The sequence below is a fragment of the Onychostruthus taczanowskii genome, unplaced genomic scaffold, assembly GCF_017590055.1.
Source record: "Onychostruthus taczanowskii isolate IOZ18803 unplaced genomic scaffold, ASM1759005v1 scaffold20, whole genome shotgun sequence".
NCBI lineage: Eukaryota > Metazoa > Chordata > Aves > Passeriformes > Passeridae > Onychostruthus > Onychostruthus taczanowskii.
Window position 1 is genome coordinate 6,735,683 of NW_024499240.1, and position 22,098 is coordinate 6,757,780.

At 40.1% G+C, this 22,098-nt stretch overlaps 1 protein-coding gene across 1 annotated transcript in view; it reads right to left on the reverse strand.

Annotated features, from left to right (window-relative positions):
• Positions 1 to 6,235: 6,235 nt before the first annotated feature.
• Positions 6,236 to 22,098, reverse strand: part of PDE11A (phosphodiesterase 11A) — a 105,093-nt gene continuing 89,230 nt past the window's right edge. The window contains exons 18-20 of the mRNA XM_041403476.1: positions 21,086 to 21,156; positions 19,941 to 20,024; positions 6,236 to 6,397 (exon numbers count right to left, since the gene is read on the reverse strand). Coding sequence (XP_041259410.1) covers positions 6,236 to 6,397; positions 19,941 to 20,024; positions 21,086 to 21,156 — 317 coding nt within the window. The remainder of the gene's footprint in view (positions 6,398 to 19,940; positions 20,025 to 21,085; positions 21,157 to 22,098) is intronic.

The window sequence follows — 22,098 nt, forward strand, 5'->3', positions numbered from 1 at the left end:
GGCGGCGGCGGAAGCGGCGCCATCGCTGCCATGGCAACGGCGCCGCCGGGGCGGAAGCGCTCCCGTGCGGGCGGGCGCTGCCCCGGAAGCGGCGGCGGGCGCGGTGCCGTGTGGCGGCGGTGGCGGTGCCGCCTTGCCCCGGCCTGACCGGCAGCCCTGTTGGGGGAGTTGGGGCCGGCAGCGAGCCGCGTCCTCCGCGTTTGCCCGCCGTGCTCTGCTCCCCTCCCCGCTCCCGTGTCCCGAGCGCTGACACCGCGTGTTCGGTGCCTGTTCCGAACGGGCGCAAAGAGCTGGAGCCTTTTGAAGTCGCTACCTGGGCCAGAATGTTTCCCTCATTTCGCGATCTCGTGCAGCCGGGAGGAATAAAGAGTAAAAAGCTCCTGTATTTGTAAACGCTGTATAATAGTTCCCTTAAGCAGTAAGTGGTGTAAAAGCACGCTCTAAGCTAAACACGTAGCCCAGGGCTGGAAGCATTTAACCTCTGTCTTGGGCTTTGCCCGCATGAATCATCCCCTTTACAGCCCGTTAAGATCCCAAGTTGGTGAGGCTGCTGGATGGCAGGAAGTATGTCTGTACCTTGGTACAGCTTTCCTGCAACTTTCAAAAGTAGAAAAAAATCCAGCTTTTCTTATTCAACAATGTAATTGTGCTTTGGCAGGACTCCTTTCCCCTCATGGTATTTCTACTGACCAGTGATCCTCTAGATCACAGACTCTATAATCTGTGTAATATCTATGCATGTGAATAGCTCCCTTAGGGTCACAGAATCACACAGAATCACAGAATTTCTAGGTTGGAAGGGACCTTTAAGATCATCGAGTCCAACCCGTGTTCTAACACCTCAACTAGGTCATGGCACCAAGTGCCACATCCAGTCTTTTTTTAAACACATCCAGGGATGATGACTCCACCACTTCCCTGGGCAGATGATTCCAGTATTTGACCAAATGTCACCAGACAGATCTGGTTTGTGGTCGTTCCAGACTAATGCCAAGCATATCCAGTGAAGGAGTTTGGTTTGCCCCCAGGAATGAGTGCTGCAAGGCTGAGTGTCAAAAATCATATCTGGGCTGCTCAGTCTCGCATGTTTTCTTCTATTTGTGTGCTTCAGTAATCAATAGATTCAGCTCTGGTTGATCCCAACAAGTTTCAAAGAAATGTAATAATAATAATAATAATAATAATAATAATAATAATAGAAAATCATAGTAAGCCATTAAAATTATTTATCTTTTTAAAGACCAGTAAACCCAAGTTGTTAATTTCAAAAGCATGCTTTGAAAGCTGAACCAGGATAGTTTGATAGTACTAAGCAAAACAGTAATAGTTTTAAGATGAAAAAAAAAGGAAAAGGAAAAGTATGCAGAAATCTTTTAAGTTACACATTTTGCATCTGGGATTCACTTGCCTTAGAACAGACACATGGTATTTCTGTGCATTTGTCAGCTGTCTCCCATGTATTCCCCAGAAAACTGTAGGATGTAATGGCCTACATGCTTAAAAATTCATCATTAAATACAAAGTAATCCAAGAAAGATACGGTAGCAAGCAATATACAGGATGTATTTCAATAGTGGCACATTCCAGCGACAGGAATCTCTGTGGCATCTGATACATCCCACTTCATTGCTATGTTAGAAACCATTCACATGATTTTACTCTTTGAAAACTCTTCCTTTGAAAAAGCCATTAAAAAAAACCTTTCTTGCTCTATGTTTTCTTGCCCATAACACTCTAGGCATTGAAGTGCCTGTTAGTATGTTTTATGTATCTTTGACATAAACCTGTTTTAAACTCTCACACAATGCACAAATGACTTATCAGGAACTAAAATTGTTTTGATTTTATAAAGGGAGAATAAGTATTTGGCCTGTAGACTGAAACATTCCTGTTTTTCCACTAGAATGAATTAATCTAAATACTACAAATTACATGAGGCACTGCTGGTTGCAGTTTTCAAAAATAATTTGTGAGTACTAGTATTGGCTTTGTTGGAAACTACAGGCACATTATGAGATTGCAGTGCTCTCTAAGAAGGTGCAATTAGCAAGGTCACCAGACCAGAAAAATGCAGCTGCTCTACCAAGGACACCATCTGAAGAAATACCTGAGCTAGAAAGAAACATACTTGTCTACACTGTGGTTACAAAACACAACCTTCTGACACACAACTGACCTTCTTGGCAAGACCCCTGGCCCTGTAATCATAGGGGCTGGCTGAGACAGAGCTGCGTGGGGAGTTCTGTGCCTGCCTTCTACATGAGGCATCCACTTTAAACCTCAGTGAGGTACTGCTGCCTGACCTTGTGCAGCTCTGCTTTGGAGCAGGAACAAAACCACGTCCTGACAAGCAGAGTCTGTGTCTCCATCACATTGTGAGGGTGTTCTTATTTGTCTGTAGGTTCCAGGCTGGGAGAGAAATGTCTGGTTTCACTACTCGACTTAGGGCCAAAGACACCTTTTGGACATCTTGTCCTTGGGAGGTTCTTCTGTCTCAACCACTGGGGAGCCTCTACCCCAGGTGCTCCTTGCCGTGAACAGTGTTCAGTTTTCTGGTGAGGTCACACTGTCGTGTTGCAGGGGAGCAATTTAGTCCAAGGGAGTGCACATACAAGACCTGAGCTCTTCCACCAAAGCCTGTGTGCCCCATGCCCCTCTCAGGAGCGAAGCCAAAACTGGGGCTGTACCCAGTGGGCATCCTTGTCTCCTTGCTGAGCACATGAAAGGGGCTTTGGCAGCAGGGCAGGAGACAAGCCCACTCTTGTTACTCATCACCAGCTGGTGGGGGGCAGATGCACCTGCAGTTCAGAAGCCTGCTCAAAATCAAGCAGGATTTGAATGTCTAGCTGATTCCTGATTAGCCTTTGCAATTGTAGAACATTTATGGTGGATTTTTAAAAATTATTGTTTTATTTGGGTTTCATTTTTTGTAAGGAAAGGGTGATTTTGGTAAGTAGTTTCACAGTTGGGAATCCTAAGTGAAATTACTGTTTGGCCTGAACTACCTTTGAGGATGGGGATGAAGACCTGAGCATTTTCTGTGACAAAATTAAGGCTGCTGCCTGGCTCTTGTGAGACTTCAAGACCTGTAGTTCATGGGCCTAGAAACCTAACTGAATTCAGGAAGCAGCTGGCACAAGTCAGTAGGACACCTAGGAAAAAAAGGCATTGCCACAACCAACCTGAAGCACCTCTGGGTGTCCTATGGACAACCCATGTGCCCATCAAATTTTAACACTGGAATTGTAAGTGCTAAGAGGCCTCATTCAAGGCCAAATTTCTACTTACAGCTGGGACAAAGAAATGGTGGCTTGTCTTTTGCTGATGTGCTGGGCATCTCAAGGGAAAGGCCAAGCAGCACAGTCCTGGGGACCAGTTGTGTTCTCCACATGCTGTCTTGATTTGTCCTTGCCTCTTGTGCACATGTGTTTTATGAGCATTCACAGAATTAGGCTGATTTCAATTTTTTTTTTTTTTAATCTCTTCTTGTTCAGCAGGCAGGGAAGCAAGTAAAAGACAGAGAATGAGATTAAATAACCTACACAATCATGTCTCTTGTGCTTATCTCAGAGAGTTTGGCAGCAATGACTGAAATACTGGGAAATTGTTTCCCTATCAGAAATAATGAAAAGCAGATACAATTTCTGATCATCAAGTTTATAAGCAATAGCTAAAAATTGTTTCCAACAATCTTAAAATATAACAGACTTGAAATATGTTTCTTTAATGTACTACGTGCGTCCACAAAGAATCATCTTTTTCTCGCCTTTTTTTTTTTTTTGCTGTTTCCTAAGCTAAGTCTTTAAAAAAAGAAGATAAGGTCTTTGTTTGTTTAGTTGGTTGGTTTTTTAAGATTGAGCTATATGACTTTCAGAGACTGAATGCTGTTCTGAGGTGCACTGCTGGGCCCCCCAGTTTCAGTAGGGTTGCTTCGTTTTTCCTGAGAACAATTTGATAAGATCAAGCCGTGTGCTCTCATTTTCTTCCTTGTGATGGAGGAACAGAACCATAACATTAGTCAGCAGTTTCTGAATTTTGACCCACAATGGCAAAGATACCAAAAGACAGGAGAAATAGATGGAGGCAATTACAAACAGTCACTTGATTGATGGTTGACATTGTTAGGGCTTCAGCTGTGTGTCAGGCTGCGGTGCTGCCGAGTCCCCATCCCTGCCAGTGGGTGTTGCCATGGGCAACAGTGCACTGAAGCCAATAAAAGGAGAGGAAATGAGGGGAGACTCAACCTTCGGGGAGGCCGTAGGGTATGCATTATAAATTATGTCACACTTAGCAGTATGCAATATCAAAATTCAGGAAAGCCGTGTGTACTTGCCAGCAGTACTGTCGGTTCCTAGTAGTTGTTTTCAATAAAGTACATGTTGTAGGTTTGTATGGCTTGCTGCTTACTAAACTGCTCTGGCTTTATTCAGAGAAGAAAGAAGTGGTAAAAGAACATTTCCATTTGGTGTGTGTACTCACTGCTGTGCAGTTTGCATTTCTGCTCCTTCCCTGCTTCCTTCTGCTAGAGAGTGATGTGGTTCAGTTGTGCACTAACAGATTGGCTCACAATGATACTGAATTTCCAGCTATTGTCCTACACACCATTAGAAGCACAGAGCATTTTTGTTTTGTTGTGCTTCTTTTCAAGAAGGGATCAGCAGATTTGTTGTTTCTGTTTGATGTAGTCAGCTTTTCTAAGGCTCTAACAACTCAGTTTCCTTAGAAAGGGGAAAAGCTCATTTAGCATCTGGTCAGCTGGGCCAGGTTCTGATTTCCATTAAGCTGGTGCCAGTTCAAGGTAATTCCACAGAAGTAAATGGAGTTTGGCACAGGTGTAAAACTAAGCTGAATTCAGCTTTAATTTCTGGTGCCAGACAACCCTGTATTTAGAATCCCATTTTTCATGAAGTACAAAGGCTTTTTTTCCTCCCCCTATGAATGGTCACTCATAAGCACTGCAACATGACTCCTCTTGTGTCTGGTCATGCAGCAGAGAAAGCATCCTCAAATCATAGATCACAGGTTTGCTGCATTAGTGATCTTGACACTAATGGAAGGAAACCAACTTTCAGGTTAATACTAGGGTCATCACAGAGAGACATTTGGTTTTGTGACCTATCATATTTGATTAGATTTTTAGGGACACCTTCACCATGGGTGTCAACATGTGAGCCTTGACTAGTGCTGTGCTACCTGTAGTAACAGCATTTGAAATTGTACTGAAAGAACTGTGAGAGAGTAAGGGGTAGTCCAGTGTGATGATATTCTACCTCTCCACCATTTCAAAATACTAATTTCTACTGGAAATTATACTAGAAAGGCTTATTCATCTTCTGCTTTTCAATGTAACATAAACCTGAAGCACAAAGCAACAGATTTCCTTTTCTATTTGTATTCTATTTTCAAAAAAAAAAACCCATTAATCTTTTCCTTAGGCGACACTATAATTTGAAAAAAATGAATGTGTTATAGGAGCATTTTTTAAAAGAAAAAACCCAGTCTAAAATTACCATGCAATATTTTGCCTTTATGCAAACTTCCTCTTGCTGAGAAATTTGCTGCAGTGTTAATATGAATTTCTCAGGGAAGAAGGGACAGCTTGGTGTTTTTAAAGATAATAAAGTTTGTTTTTAAATGTAGCAAAGGTAGGCAATTCTAAAGGCCCTGATCAATCACTAAGAAGCTTTGTTGTAAAAAAATACTTCTTCAGAATACAAAGCAGGCTTTTCAGAACATTCAGGCACAAAAGAGGAGGGAGAGTAAGAGAGGATCATCACAAAAGCAGGCATAATTGATTCATAACATGTACTGAAGAGATGCAAAACAACAATGTAATTACACACTATTCTGTTTTCTGCAGCTCCTTGCATATGAATTGGCCAGCTTGCATCCCAGTCCTGCTCTGTATTATTAATTTTATTAAGCTGCGAGTTCTTATATTTCAGTCTGTTGTCAGCTTTACAGATCTTTACAGCAGCAGTTGAAATGTAGTGGAGCTGAATGAACGCTTCTTCTGTTCAGTGTTCCGTGTCGCTCCAGATACCAGCGCGATCCCACTGCGGGCTTCCATTCAGTCCCACTAAGCCTTCCAGGAAAAGCAAACTGTGCTGCCACCAAGATAATATCCCATCAATTAGGCATGTCTGGGAAAGCATGTCTTAAAAAATGGTGGGTCTAAGCTTATGAAAACTTTTCAGACAGCTCTTATTGTAAAGTGACACTGATATTTGCAGGCTTAATTTATGTCTTTGAGAGATGTGGTGAAGCTAGAGGAAAAGGAGGACAAGGATGCCGCCTGAGAAGGAAGTCTTTTTTGGTGCAGCTCTTCCCATTTACCTCTGTTTACTGCCACAGAGTCCAGCATAGGCTTCAGTTTCACATTCAGCTTCACTAGACACTGGAAGAAGATTAAAAAGAGGATGAGAGAAAAAATACTGACAGTATATCCACTCCTTTTAAGGACAGCCCATGGCATAACAGGGGAAAAAAATAGTTTAATCTGCATTATGCCCGTACCCTCCTCACTCCCATCTGTAAATACCTGTGGAGGTAAATTTACTGTCCCCATTGAGTTCTCTTTATCTATCTGACTCATTTTCTATAAGTCTTTAGGCCACCAAAATGTAGAAAAAGGCACACAAAATGGCAAAGATGCCACTCAACTTCTTTAGCTTTCTTGCAATCCTTAAAGATAGTCCTTTTGAGGGATCCCCAAGTGCCTGAGGCTACCAGCTATGGCATCTATGAGCAGGAAGGCCTACTGGCTGGATGACAAGCTGGACAAAGCTGAAATAATCTCCCTAGTGCTGGATTTTTTTTTCTTATAGATGACTAAACCACAACAGTACTGTTCTTTCCCAAGCTGGCAGAAAAAACAATTAATGTGTGCTCAAATTAAAGAAATATAAATGAGTTTTCTCTGAGGTTGCACTGAAATCACCTCTTCTCCACATACCCAGTCCAAAGGTCACAGAGGCCAGTAAGAATCTTTAATCTGGTTTCATCTGGTTTTGAATACATCCCCGAATTATGGAATTCCTGCATACCTTTGCTACAGGTTTATTTTAACTTCCCCTTTAATATGACCTGTTTATGTGCCAAGACCACAAGTGCTTCACTTGGTCTTGTATCTATATTAAAGAGAGACAGAAATTAACAGCAGCACTGGATGTCAGGAAAGGGTTAACCATTTGCCTCCCAAGTGGTCATGTAATGTATCCTCTCAGGACAGAGGCATGTTCTATTGCAGCTTTTCTTTATCAAGCAGCGGCTTTTGCTGAGAGCTGGGCAGCATGCTTTCTCCTGTAGCATGGAAATTATGTATTTGTCATTGGAAAGAAAGGATTGGTGCCAGATTAAAAGCCAAAAAAGACAAAGACCGCAAAATTTGCTCTTCTAAAAATGCAAAAATTATAAGAAAATGAAAGGAAAGGGGAAGCAGGTACCTTTGCAGTTGATCAGTTTTTTCTTTAAATAGCAGGGTTAACAGCAACTGCTTTAAATGGTCCCCAGAGGCCAGACAACACTAAAGAACTGGGTTTTTTTATAGCTAGCTTGCAAGCCATGGGAGCTTGGCTTGAAGTAAGTCTTGGTAGATTTTTAATTGAGCAATTATATGATAATTAAGGGTTAATGGCCTGATTTTAAGACGTGCTGAAAACTTGCAATTTCAGTTGACTTCGGTAGGAAATATGAATGCTCAGCACTTAGGAAAAATCACATCATGAGGAAAAAGTTGGAACTTTAATAAAATCCACTTCAAAATTATTTCCTTAGAATATGGCCCAGACTGGGCAGATAATTTTGCAGTCTTGGGCCTGGGGTAAGAGGCAGGGTTCACTGCAGTCTCTGCCCCCTAGAGCATTGCTTGCTGCTGATGGTCATTCATTTTATAGAATGGATAAGGATTTTTAACCTTCCCATCACCATGCCTCACAACTCTGCATTTGTATATCTTTATTTCAGACTGTTGTGTAGTCCTTAAACCTGATTTGGCAGAGTCTAAAACAGAGGGGCAGTAATGCATTATAAACAGCTGAAAGTACCTCAAAAGCTCACTGCCATTACCACCTGCATTACCACTGCTAGCTCAGTATCTAGAGATAGCACATGTGATACTCAGCCCTTGACAGTAACGTATCGGATCCTTTCCCTGCACAGCCAGTACCTTCAAAAAGTTTTTGTGAAGTATTTTTCTAATATACACCTTCAATTTAAAAAAAATCAAATCAATAAATAATAAGAAATATATATAAGCAAACAGCCTGATGGTTAAATCACTGTTTAAAAATCAGTGTGCTTCAAACCTCTCTAAGCCCTAAGATGTTCTGCACTCTCATCCTGTCAGCCCCAGGATCTGTAAGTACAAAATGCAGTACAGGCTGTTCCTATATATATATACACACACACATATATATATATATATATGTACACACACACACACATATATACTATGTATTCTCTTTCTTTCTCTCTCCATATATAGTATATGTACTAGATACACTATATGTACACCCAGGAACCTACAGCAGCTACAGGCAGCATAGAGAAGATGGAGCTCACTGGGACTGTGGACTCTGTCTCAGGGTGGCCGTGCGGCTCTCGACTATGCCTGTGTCCTTTATGTAACCTTGCTTTTATACCAGGAGACAACCAAGACTGACCACAAGACTGTGACGTTTTCCAGCCTAGTGCCAGGGAGCAATTGCAGAGGTCTGGGCATGACCTCCTGCTGTGCCTGTCCCTCCAGGCCTTGGCATCTGCCATGGCTTATGGCAGGAGACGACTCTGTCACGTACTGTGCCAGGATGACTGTGAGTGCTCGAGGTGTTTACAGAAATTAGCTTTGCGTTGACTGCAGCAGGGACCAGGAGCCCAAGTAGGCTGGGAGTACATTTGGGAAGCACCCCCACAGTTCTGTGGTAATCACTGTTATCCTATGAGCTATAAACATATTTTAAATCTGTAAGTAAATACACATATATTTCTTTGAAATATAGATCTAAGATGACATAAGAGTCTAATAACCCAGGTGCAACACAGGCTACCAGGTAAATAACAAGAATGGTTAACTACTAACATTAACTTTGATGAAATTAATTATAAGGAGTATTTAAGAAAGAATAAACCATGTCTTTGATATTAATTTTTACCCTAGCACCAGCAATTAATTCAATGGAATACGTATAAAATATACAGTGTAATTTTAAGAAACTTTATTTTGTTACACATTAATTTAGATTAGTGATACTTGACAGTGCAGATTTTGCACTTGGTCTATAAAATGTCTTTATTCAGACATTGATTTGATGTTTGAACCACTGCTTCTGTATTTAGTATCCTTTCACTTTGGGACTTTTTCATTCTGATCTAGTCTTTTAATTAAACTGACTACTATAATTCCTATGGAAATTAGCTTTTATTTTATTTTTTCAGCTACCAAAGCATTTCAGTAGGGCTTCTCTGATACAAAGTGCACAAATTGGATTTTATTTCTTCTTGAGATGTAATTAAAAACTCATTTGATTACTATATATCTGGCCCTGTTTTAATTATTAAACTCCAGTAATCAATTTGCTTTTATGAAGCTTCTGGGAAATTATCTCAAAAGCAACACATTTCTCTGCCTTCTGGCAGGGTCTGGACCATTTACTGAATTACATTCATTGCACCTGTTCCTGATCCGGATTAAACCACCAATTTATTTCCAAAGCTCTTTAGGTTTATTTGGCTGTAGCCTTGTCAGGGTTTTCCACCTCCTGGCTGCAGTTTTTGCTTTCTATTTTACTGCATGAGAACCCCTTGATGTACTGCTCCTCCATGCTACTATTTTTGATGATGCCTCTTACAAACAGCTTTGTTCGTGATCTGTCTAATTCGGTATCTAGGTTCTTAATGCCTTGTTTATTACTTGCCTTCCTAGGAAAAGGCTTGGTCTCCACCAGCTGTCTGACATGGGATACCACCACATGAACTCAGTAGCTGCAGAAACGCCCTGTTCCTCATCCCTGCTGGGTGCTGCAGGCAGGCTGGGAGCTGACAGGCAGCCGGGCTCAGGGAGAAGGAGCCCTGCCTGGGGGAGTTCCTGTCTCCCGGGGCCTAGGACCTCCGTGCCCACTTGCAGTCCTTGCACTGCAGTGCAGCTGCCTTGCTGCACAGCACTTGGTACAGGATTGGTGACCTTTCCCATTCTAGCCCCTTTACTGTAAAAGCTCTTAGTCACAGAGTGGGAAAGTGTGGGGGAGGCACTGCCTGCTCCAGCATTAGGAAAAGCCAGAGAGGTTTGCAGGTCCCTTCTGCATCCTTGTATTACCTCAGATGTGACTAAGCTGTTTGTCAGAAAGTTACTGTATAGCCGTGTCTTTTTCTTAGCACCTTCAATTATTTAGATGTCTTTTGGGACTGTGTACTACTCTGCCCACAGCATTCTTTCCCAAAGTATAGCTCCGCTTACCTATAAACAGCTCAGCACAAGAAAATGTTAACGGCACTTCAGCACTACATTGTGTGCACCTGGGAGAGGGGAAGGGCTGCCTGAAGGAAGAGCACAAAATGGGGAAGAGCATAAGATTCTCAGAGGAAGCTATTTATGGGAGGAGGTAAGGAGGGCAGAGTGGTTTTGGTTTTTCTTTTCTTTCCTTCCTTGTGTATAGAGATGTATATTTTGGTAGATAAAGCATACAGAATGCAGAAACAGTAGCAAGAGAAACAAACCCCTTCAGGGAGAGAATAATGGGGAGTAGTGGAGACATTTGTTTGTTCCTCTGGGTACCAACTTTCTAGGTGGAAGTGGAGTGGGCGGGGGAAGACTTCATCTGCTACATCACCTTCACCTCTGGGGAGGGACATTAGTGAAACTGCCTAGATTCAGCACAGATGTGGTCAGAGGCTAAACTTATTGCTAAAGCAAATACAAAATTTTGTTGTATTTTAAGACTAGTACCAAATCTCTTTAAAGAGGAGCACAATACGTCCTAACTTACAAATACTGCATGACTTTTCTTTTTGCCCCCTCCCTGCTAGAAAGTCTCATCCAAATATTGACCAATTCTGACCTTGCTTAACTTACGAGCTTTGACAAGATTACAGCTCATGAAAGTATGGTTGCGGGGCTAATATTTGTAAAGTGAGTTTATGGAATAAGACCATATAAATTCATTTTTATGACTGAGCACATATAAAAAAGTTATAGGTCTCAGTGTTCACTCTACTTTGGAACCCAGTGGTTTCTAATGAATCACTTTTATTATGTAGGTAGTTTCTTAGTTGGAAGGGAGGACCAGTGACCGAGAAGCCATGGGGATAAATTCAGACTCAGTGTAAGCATATGAAGCATTGTTGAAGTCAAGAGAGTCATGACCAGTTACAGCAAAGCTGAATTGGACTCCTGAGTTTTGCTGAAGTGGCTTTCACATGAGAATACATAGGCCAAAGGTGAGCCATCTATCTGAAAGTCCTTGAACTTCAGATTAGTTCAGATAAAAGGGAACCTGTGCTGCAATCATCCACAGATTTTATCTTCATAATACAAATACTTTGTAGAAGTTGTTTAGAAAACCCAAAAGTATTTCTGAATATATGTCCATATACTAAAACCAAAAACACTGCCAGAATTCTACCTTCCATAGTAGAATACAGAAGATAATGTGATAAAGAGAAGATGTAGGGATTAACTTCTATGAACCCTTGACTGTGTGTGTATATGAATTAATTATTTGCCCTAATGATTCAGGACTGTATTTAATCATCATGTTCTTCAAAAAAATACAGTATTTGTGGGGGGGTTGAGTTAATGAAAAAAACATTATTGCAGTCTCCTTGTGGTTGAAGGGGACTTTGTTTATTCCTTTTAGGGCTTAATGAGGAAGGGTCCAGGTCATCACATACATAATGCATTATGGGATTACTTTTTCATTTCTGTCAGGGAATTTTTTTCCTGATGCCTAAAAATGTAATTAGAAGAAATGAATATATTACTAATTTCCCTTGTAGAAAACAGGAGTTTCTTTTAGCTTCTCTCTTAAAAATTTTAGTGGATGGAAGCCAGTTGTGACTGGAAGGTGATCTAATTTATGCACAAGTGTTCTGCTCTTCCATTGTGAATTGATGTTAAGCTTCTTTCTGGTGATGGTACACTGGCAAGAATAATACTGTACTCCTTTGGAAGTAAATTGCAGGGATGATTATCAATTAAGATTAACCATTGGTAAAATGTGCTGGGTATTTCAGGGAGAAAAGTATGTACAGAGCTTCTGGTACCAGTATGTGCTCCGACCAATATCACACACGTTATGCTGTCAAAGGAAAAGTAATTCTCAAGGAATGGGACCCACTGAAGTAGCTCTGCTGATGTATTGCTACAGTTGCAAAGGATTCATCTGTTGTTCATTACAGTTTCATGAAATCAAGGGTTTGCTCGGAAGAGTTATTATTTCATAAACAACTTCTTATTTAGCTCTGCAGTTTATGGTTTTGATTCTACGTCTGGAGCATGCCAGAGACAGAATGTTTCTAACTCCTTTCCTTTCAACATTTTAACCAAGTAGCTGATCAATGTCTTCTGCCTTGCTATTAAATGGATTTTGAAAAATTCTTCAAATCATATCAGTCTCATATGCCGATTTAATTCTTTGAATTTACCCTCAGCTGGGAATTCTGCAGGCAACTGTGATTCTGTTGTGTTAAACACTTACTTGAAGTGTTTCATCCATCATCATTTCTAGTCCTTTTCTGATGCAATGTAGTTTGTGCTTTGTCTTTCTTGAAAACTGAATGGCTGTTAAATTATCCATTCATCTTCTTTCAGATTTGCTGTACAATTTGAGTTCCCTCTATTGGCTGTCTCTTCTACCTTATTTGCCAACTTTTCAATCTACTTCCTCAGATCTTTATATACATTTCCATACATGACTGCCATGTCCTTCACAACACATTGGGCAGATCATTCTAAGTAAAACAGCAACAGAGATTATAATATTATGAATGATTCAATTTTTCTCACAGATTAGGGTGAAAGCCTTTAGTGAAGCTTAGCTTCACTAAAGTCAATGGGAAATGTTTGTTTTTCTGTCTTCTTCCAAATACCTTTGTTGTAAAAAAAGATGTCCATGATAGTCACAGACAAAAAAATCTTTGCTCTGAAACCACCAAAACTATGCTTTTCCGTATTATACTGTGAGATAGTAATGGACTTAAATAGAAATGGCAAATAAAATCATTCTTTCTTCTTTTCCTGGTTTTTCTTTCTTGTATAGCTCTACTTAACCTTTTCTATTAGTAAGAAAGTAGCAGACAAAATCTTCTTAGATTAAGGACAATAGGTAAGAACAATTATTTGGTAATGCTTGTTCCATTACCAAAAGTTTTAATATAGGGATAATATCTGAGTTTTCTGCAAGTTCCACAGAATTCATTCTAGATGTCCTCATATAGATTCATCATTAGTAGACAAGAAACAAAGCAAGGAAAGTGCTTAACTACTTAAGTTCCTACTTCAAGGCTACAGAGAGATCCTTCTACTGTGCCAAAAATCTCTTTTTTCTCTGGGCCAAATCCTTATTCCTAACATAATCCTTAGCTACAAACTTCCCCCCAGCACTGACATTTGGCCTGATTAAGTTTCCTCTAAAGCAAATTTCTTACAAACACAGCAGAATATGTTGCACCTGCTCTTCCTTGGATAATATTACCCACTGGATTTCAACAGGGAGGGAGACTAATTTGATCTGCCAACATCTGTTTGATCTGCCTCAGTCCCTGGTATCACAGACTGTATCCCAGGCTGATGTGCCTTACTAATCCTTGTCAGCCAGCTGCTCTCAGGAAGCATAAATCCTTTATCTCCCACTCTCTGTGTTGAAATCAAATGTCAGAAATAAACCCTGCCAAAAGTGTGCATCTTTATGGTGTTCTTTAGGATCTGCTGAAAGTTATCTTCCTCTTCCTTCAACATGCTACACAGGAAAAGCTGGCTTCAATGAGAATCACACAGAGTTGATCAAATAGCTTCCATTGAACAGATCTTTCCAAACAGCTTAGTCCTGTTTTTTTTAACACTTGACAACTTCTGAACATGTTTCATGGACTGTCTGTATAGGTGCATGATGAACAGCTAGTGAATTCGCTGTCCCCTGAGTAGTTGCTAACTTAAAATATAAGAGCAGTGCCCTGACTTTTGTATCAACAATCCCAGGTATCAGTGACTGGTGGAAAACCATTTCCAAAATGTTCATACAGACAAGTCTTCTTGGTTAAAAAATTTAAGAAGTTTTTTAATTGTATAGACAGAACAGAAACAACTGAAGGAAGAAGTCATTGTGTTGGCTGCATCCAGTGACTCTTGCCTGGCTAAGGACTGAGCCATGCCATACAGTCCATTCTGGACAGGCAGGGCTTCTCAGAGGTGTGATGCAAACCCTAAATTTCTTATGCAGTATTTCATCATGTAAAATTGTTATTGAGGGACAGAGGGAAAGGGATATAAGTGATAACTGAGGAAGGGCTGCATGAGGATATAGCAGTGTAAGCATGATTGTTGAAGAACACCTTTTTAATGTTCTCTGCAAAGGAGAATTAATCTTCTGTCTAATAATTTCAAGTAGAGTGTATACCTTCGGAAAAAAATCAGTGTGTGCATGTACTTCCAATTCAAGTGTCAAAGTCAACCCTTGAGCCAGAGAAGTTAAAACACAAAAGCCATGACTGTTAAGATTTCTGTGTATTTTTTCTGTGCTTTGTAGAGGCTCTACCATTTATGCCACCCTGTGCATTTAATCAAAGTTTACAAGCAGAATAGATGCTTTTGCAGCTACATTATCATAGACAACAAAGAGATTTAATTACAAGGCCAGACATTATCTTCTATAGGAAGACAGGCATATCAGAGCTCTTGGAGTTGCAGACAGTGCGATTACATTTGTTTCTGAGTCCTTCAAACAGTGTGATAAAGAAGGAATCTGTCCCTCCACATTCCATTCAAAACATTTAAAGTACTGGCTAGGCTGAATGTTTCTACTCTTCCCAGGTTCCCACTAGAATCCTGGATGGAGTAATGCAAATTCAGTTCTGTAGATTCTATTATATGCTTGAAGTTCTCAATACCCCAGAAAATCTTGAATAGCTCTAAAAATAGCACTAAAATGGAGCAGTTCAAGGGAGCACCAAGGTAGAGGTGAGCAGGGCAATCTCAGGCACGCATAAGTTGTAAAAGCCATGAGCTGCTTTATCTTCCACAAAGACATCTCCCTTAAATTTAAATAGCTGCTGTCATTGTCACTGACTACCTGACTATGTATTTATCTGCCCAGAAGCAGAGTGCATGGCCTTTGGCCCTGCTATTCACAGCGTTACTGTCTCTGCCTAACAATGCCCTGAACAGAGCTGGATTTCTGTTAGCATCTTTTGTTTGATGTGAATCACTGAAGCTTTGATGTTATTTGTGAGAAATATAATGATTTAAAAGAATAAGATCTTCACTCTCCCGCTCTGTGTGCTCCCCACAGAGAAATCTAATCTGAGTTGGGAAAAAAATCTGTGACTGATCCTGTTTTAGGAAGACACAAATGACAGAGTCCAGAAGAGAAATCTGTTAGTGTTGAAACTCTTAGCATCTCCTTACTGGAGGGTCAGAGGGGTGATTTGTCTTAATGATCAAAATTCTGTTTCCTGTTACACAAATATTTATAAATAGGTACAGAATACTTTCTCTGTGTGAACACAGCTGTCAGCAAAGCCATACTGTTTTATTTTCAGTGGGATGCTTCAAATTTTCTGCTTTACTTGTGTGTACTTCCTCTTTATAGAATATTCTAACAAAACAAGGGATTATTTTTTACTGAAGCTGGTACATATTAGTGGGTTTGAAATACTCTACAGTTTCAAAAAAGTGCATTTTTCTTTAGCAATTGTTATTCTCATAAGCTTGTTTCTCATCTCTACTGATAAATGCTTTCCTTACTATAAGTTTTGAATGAAGAGCAAATGTAATGCAGTAAAGTGTAACTAAAGCCCCTAAAATCTGAAATTCAGTGTAAATGGATTGCTGTTCTGCTACTCAAGGCAAAAGTTCCACTGTTACATAAAAATACTCTGATATGGGATCACTACAGTAACAAAAAAAGTAAGTAATAAAATTATAATATTCTAAGTGTAATAAAATGCAATGAACAAAAAATTGGGATGCTTTTATCTTCCCAGACCTTTGATCCACAGTGTGAAGGAAATGGATTTGATTACTAAGATATGAAATTGGAGGTGGCTTGATTCCTACATTGAGCAGCAGACAGGAGAGAGAGCAAAGGAACAGAGCTGTGGCTTACCTTGTGCCAGGAGCAGAGTCAGGTTTACAGAGCAAGCACAAAGGTTTTTGATTTAGATACTTGGATATAGGAAAACTGTACATAATTCCAGATATTAATTAAAAAAATAGCTATATCTACCTTCAGTCTTTACAGTAGCTCATGGTGTAGTACATGATTTTTTCTATCACTGACCTTCTTTCTTCTGGGTGGGAGGGGTAGTCAGGACTGCTAATGGAAGTTGCACAGATCTTGGTGATTTGCTAGTCACTTGTAACCCTTCTCACAAAAAGGGGCCAAACTCAAGAACAGTCCTAGCCAGGTAAGCAGAGGAATGTGATCCATGTTCCCTGATAAAGGAGACTTCACTACCCTTTACTTGGGAGAACTGCACCTCCAAGTGAGTTGTCTTGAGCTATCTTAAGGAAATGCAGAAAGCAGAGCAGATAGAGCCAAATCTCCACAAAGGAGGTTTCAGAACTGAGGAAAATGACAAGGCTAGAAAAACCACAACTAAAATATACTGCAAAGTTGATATATTGTTTTAAGTATGAACCACACCCTATAGGCACTCTGGTGTAGCCTAGTTCATTAGCTTGGGCTGCAGAGAGGATGCAGTTTGTTCCGGTACTGTGAGAGGACTGGGATGGCATCAGAGCACTCCTGAAAGTTTGGGCTGTGAAGTTCCTTCTGTATTGCATACTTCAGACGTCCTCAGCTGCCAGGAATAGCCTGCTCTTGGCAGTTACTTTGAGCAAAGACAATTTCAGGGAGCTTTGCTGATCTCACTTTAATGGGAGTTGCCAGTATTCAGTGGTTGCTGGGATCTCTGCTGCATGTGTGTGTGTGTGTGGCCCTGATTTTGTAAGACTTTGTTAAACCTTCTGATGTTTACATTCTTTCAACAAACTTTCTCACACACAGGTCTGTAAATAACCTATGTTTTGCATTCTTTCATGGAGGTGGAGAGAATTGATGGACCCTTGGTCTGTCCAGTGGCATTGGAGAGGTGGCACTGTCACCCTCCAATCCACTGTCACCTTTGGAAAACTATAAATGTTGGAGTCAGAAAATAAAGTTCTTCTTCTTCTTTTTTGTTCCCCTCGAGAGCAGCAGTGTCTGTGTCATCATTTGGTGCTTTATCACAACATGTGTGTGTGTGTGTGTGTGTGTGTGTGAAATAACACAGAGCACAGCATGAGGTCCTGCTCTAGCAACTGCATTGGTAGGGACTGGTGCATTCCCCATATCATTTTTTTTGGGGATCTGGATGCTATAGAATCCAGTGTGGATTCAGGATTTCTAATCACTGGCATGGAAAAAAATAAATAGAAAAGCCTTGATTTTGTTCTCAATGGTTTAATGTTGTCATTTTGGTCTGAAAATAAGCATCAAATGGTGGTGGGTTTTTTCAAACATGGTTTTTTTAAGTACTGTAGTAATGAGCTATAGTACCACTAATATTTTACTGATTTATCAGCTGCCACTCCATCTCTTTGTATTGCATTTGCAGTGATATAACCTGTTCCCTCCCCACATGCAGTTCCCTCAATGTATTACAATGGCAGGAATTTCAAAGAATGTAAAAATATGCCAACCCAAAATCTAGGATATGGCCAGAGTTGTAATGTTCAGCCAGCCCTAAACAGTGGATTTACAATGCCTGAATATTCTGCTGATGGGATATGTGTATTGAAGTTTGATTAAGCTGGATATGAAAATTAAAACTTGGCTCCACACTGCAGAGAGAATCTCCTGTGGTGTGATACTATGGCATGAAGTTTTCTGTTTATCCCTAAGGCTGGTGCTGCTATGACTTCCAGGTTTGATGGTGTCTCTTTTTGAAGTTGTTGAGCAGCAGGCTAATGGCTGCACAGCATGATGCAAACACAGTGGAAAGCAGGGAAATCAGATGTGAATATATTCCCCAGAGATCTCCTGCTAAGATGGAGCTAACTAACCAGAGCTTTAGTGCTCAGATGTAGTTTTTTCATGCAGAGGATGGGCTGATTATCAGCTCTTCCTGCTTTACTGTACATTTTTGGATTACAGATGCTATTAGAAATAATGAATTCTGATATAATATGCATTCTAGTGCAATATGAGTTATTTTATTGAAAAGAACATTATTTTAAAAGAGTGTCTGTCCAAGATCAGTGTCCATCATTCCTCCCCCCATATTGTCCAAAATGTTCTTGGCCTTTTAAACAATATAGGTGTATATTCTTCTTCCATGCTTGCTTTGCCTTAACTTTGAAAATGGTAGCTGTAGTTTATTTCATCAGGACAAAGACTGACCTTAGAAAGGCACAGGATCTCTTGGCAAAGCAGCAGCCTGGCTTACACGAGTGTCTGCTTTCCATGTTACAACAGGAATTGCCATTGCTGCTGGGTAGTAATTTTATTATTTCCATTGTGGCAGCATCAGATGCCACAAGGTATGGAGGGAAGAGGGCACGTTGTCCTTCTTATGGGCTTTTTGTGTCCTTATTGTATGATATTGGTTTTATATCTGGTCTGTAAAATGAAAGGAACTGCCAATCCATTTTTATTTGTGTGTAGGGAAGCTACAGTCAGGCACAAGTTGATAATTTTAATGTTAACATGGGAGCTGTTACTGCTGTGTATCATCACTGACCCATTCATTGCTTTGAGGCCTTGGGCAGTTTAGGGTACAGTGGGAACAGGGAGAACTTGTTGCAGTTCCCCAAAGATGCTGTATGAGAACATCCTCCTGTTTTCTCAGGTATCACTGGCCAGCCAGTCTTTGCTGGCATAAGGCAGTCTGCGTTGTTCCAGTCAAATCCTGAAGCTGTTTAATCTAAAAAAGGCAGAAGCATTGTTCTGATAGGAAAAAATTCATTGTGAAATGGTGGTCAAGCACAGGAACAGGCTGCCCAGGGAAGTGGTGGAATCACTGTACCTTGAAATGTTCAGAAAACCTGTGGATGTGCTGCTTAGGGACATGGTTTAGTGTGGACCTGGCAGTGCCAGATTAATGATTGGAGTCAATGACTTTAAAGGTCTTTTCCAACCTTAATGGTTCTGTGGTTACCTTTAGCCTTAATAAAGGAGTACTTGGGTGTTTACACACCATGTGCCAAGCACCCAGGCAGTCTGTGCAGAAGCACAATTAAAAGAGTAAACTCTGAGTTAAAAAACATAGGTTAAACAACAAATTGTTTTATCACAGACCCGAAAGGCTTGGCCTAGAGTGCCCTGTAGCAGTTTGGGAAGGTGCACTCTAGGCCAAGCCTGTAGGGTCAGAAGTAAGTGCAAAGGCTCAATCTTAAGTTTCCTTTTGCATCACACAGATTTGGACAAGTTTGACAGCACCTACTGAGACTGTTCCTCTAGTACTCCATACCTCACCATGATGAGAATCAGTTTGTCTCAAACATAATGTAGCAAACAATTGCCCTATCTGCTTCTGTAACTTAGAGAGGAATCTACAGACATTACAGATATTTACAGACAGATTCAGAGAATCTGAAGATTTCTTCATGGCATTCAGACTTATGGTAAAGTCAAAGTAAGACGAGAGTTCAAATAGCCTTCAAGGCTGCTTTGAAAGCAAACTCTTTTTCCCTTGAGAGACAAGAATAATCTCCTCTGGACTCTACAGGAGCAGTAAATAAAAATTACCTCATACAGTGGCATGCAGATGCTATCAATCCATTCGAGCTGCAGTCTGGGTAGTTCATGCTTCCTGTTCCGATCAAAAATGGCCTGAATTGAGAAGGAAACAAAACTGTCAGACTTTATTCACACTGGAGTATTTTACAGACACATCATCCAGCGCTTTGCAGCTATGAACACTTGTGAACACACAACCAGAACACTTTCTGAACCATAATCAATCTTTGCAGGTGTCTTCCTACTGCTTTGACTGGTGTGAAAAATAAACTGTTTGTTTTCAATTCTGTTTTGAAACTTTTAGGTTGAATGTGTTTTGTATTTATAATTCTGTAGTGTAAAATAAATGCTCCACAGTTGGAGCTGAGGTAGTAAGTAACCTCCTGTAGGAATGTAAAGCAGATAACTTTGAGTAGAATTTTCTCTTTTCTCACATAAGGTTTTGCAGCTCAGCAAAACAGTGATGGGATTTGGGCTGGCTCTCTTCCTCCCAGTTAAATTTTTTAGAATACTTTCCTTACCCTTCTCCTGTTGCCTCCAGATAATGGTTGCTCAGTATTTTGAGTTACTCAACCTGGATAAGGCTTTTTCTAATTGTTCAGTGAAAATCTTTATGAAACTTTCCTAGTTCCTGTTTGACACTTTATACCCATCTGGCTTTATTCCACTCAATTCCATTTTATCCCTTCAATCACAGTAGTATATTTACATGTATACTTATAGAAATGAATTTCAAATAACACAGATATACAGCTGCAACACAAAGTAAACCTGGCTGTTTTGATTTCCATAGGTAGCTGTGAGTTTTTAGTTCAGTTCTGTGTATTAAACCCAACACCTGCTGCTTAGAAAATTCACTGATAGAATAATCTTAGGAATAGATACAAGGAATGAGAAAAAGGGCTCAAGGACTGTGAAAGGGCAAAAGTGATTGTGTTGACTGGAGAGCTATTTTATATGGGGTTATAAATGCATATCCTTATTGGACAGAGCTTTTATTTATTCTAAGGTTTTTCTTTATGTACAAAATACAGTTAATTTTTCTGAATGAGCCCAATGATGTTTTTTTTCCTCTATTAAACTTATTCAAACTATTCAAACTATTATAATACAAACCATTATTCAAACAATTTCAGAAACGATAAAAAACTTACTGAAGGGGTGAGTTTGAGTTCAGATCTTTCTCTGTCTCCTTGTTCAAAGAACTCACTGGTTACCAGCTCAGCTGCCTAAAATAAAAATCATGATAAAAGATTAGAGTTCTTGTTACACAATTTTTAGGATAATGAGTTTTTGGTTAGACCATGACTTCAGCCTGTGCTTAACTGTAAAAAAGTGAGAAACCTCACTTACGGGACTGACATCAGGCATGTGTTCACTAGTTTTTTGGACTGAGCATACAGGGGGTATCAACAGCCATAGTCAGGCACAGGGACTTATCCCTTTTTGATAGGGAATTGTCTTGGGGAATTACATTGTACTGGCAAGGTAGCACTCAATGCAGTTATAACAACTTACTCAAAAACTGGAAGCCGATCTACTGAAGAGGCATTCACAAACTAAAGCTCCTGTCATGCCAGTGTATTGCTTTTAAGATAGGAAATTATTTTATAGTGCCAAGGCACAAGAGGGTAAACTAAGCAGAGAACCTGTACTTCATAAAATCTCAAAATTTCTTGCTTTAGCAACTGCATGGTAGATAATGTTCACAAATGCTAAGCTTGTTGCAGTTGAAATAGGGACTACCAAAATAATCTGGAAGTAGGTGATGTTATAAAGTACTCTTAAATCTTAATAAAATTCTGGATCAATATTCCAGATAAGAGGAATAATTTAACAACTTATCAGCAATTAAGGGTTTGCTAAGTGTATTGTATGAAAATAATCATGGCATAGTATCGTCAGTGTCCTTCAGTGCTATTCTGATCCTGTTCTCCTTATGTCCCTTTTTCTTCTCTTTTATCTATCTGTTTCAATCTTCTCTTCCTGATTTTTTCCAACTATTCTGATCCTGTTCTCCTTATCTCTTTTATCTATCTGTTTCAATCTTCTCTTCCTGATTTTTTCCATCTTACATGTGGCCTCTATTCCCTTTTCTCAAATATATTTGTTTTTTTTTTTCTTGTGGCACAGTTAAGGTTCAGCTATTTCCTGTTTTGATTCCCTT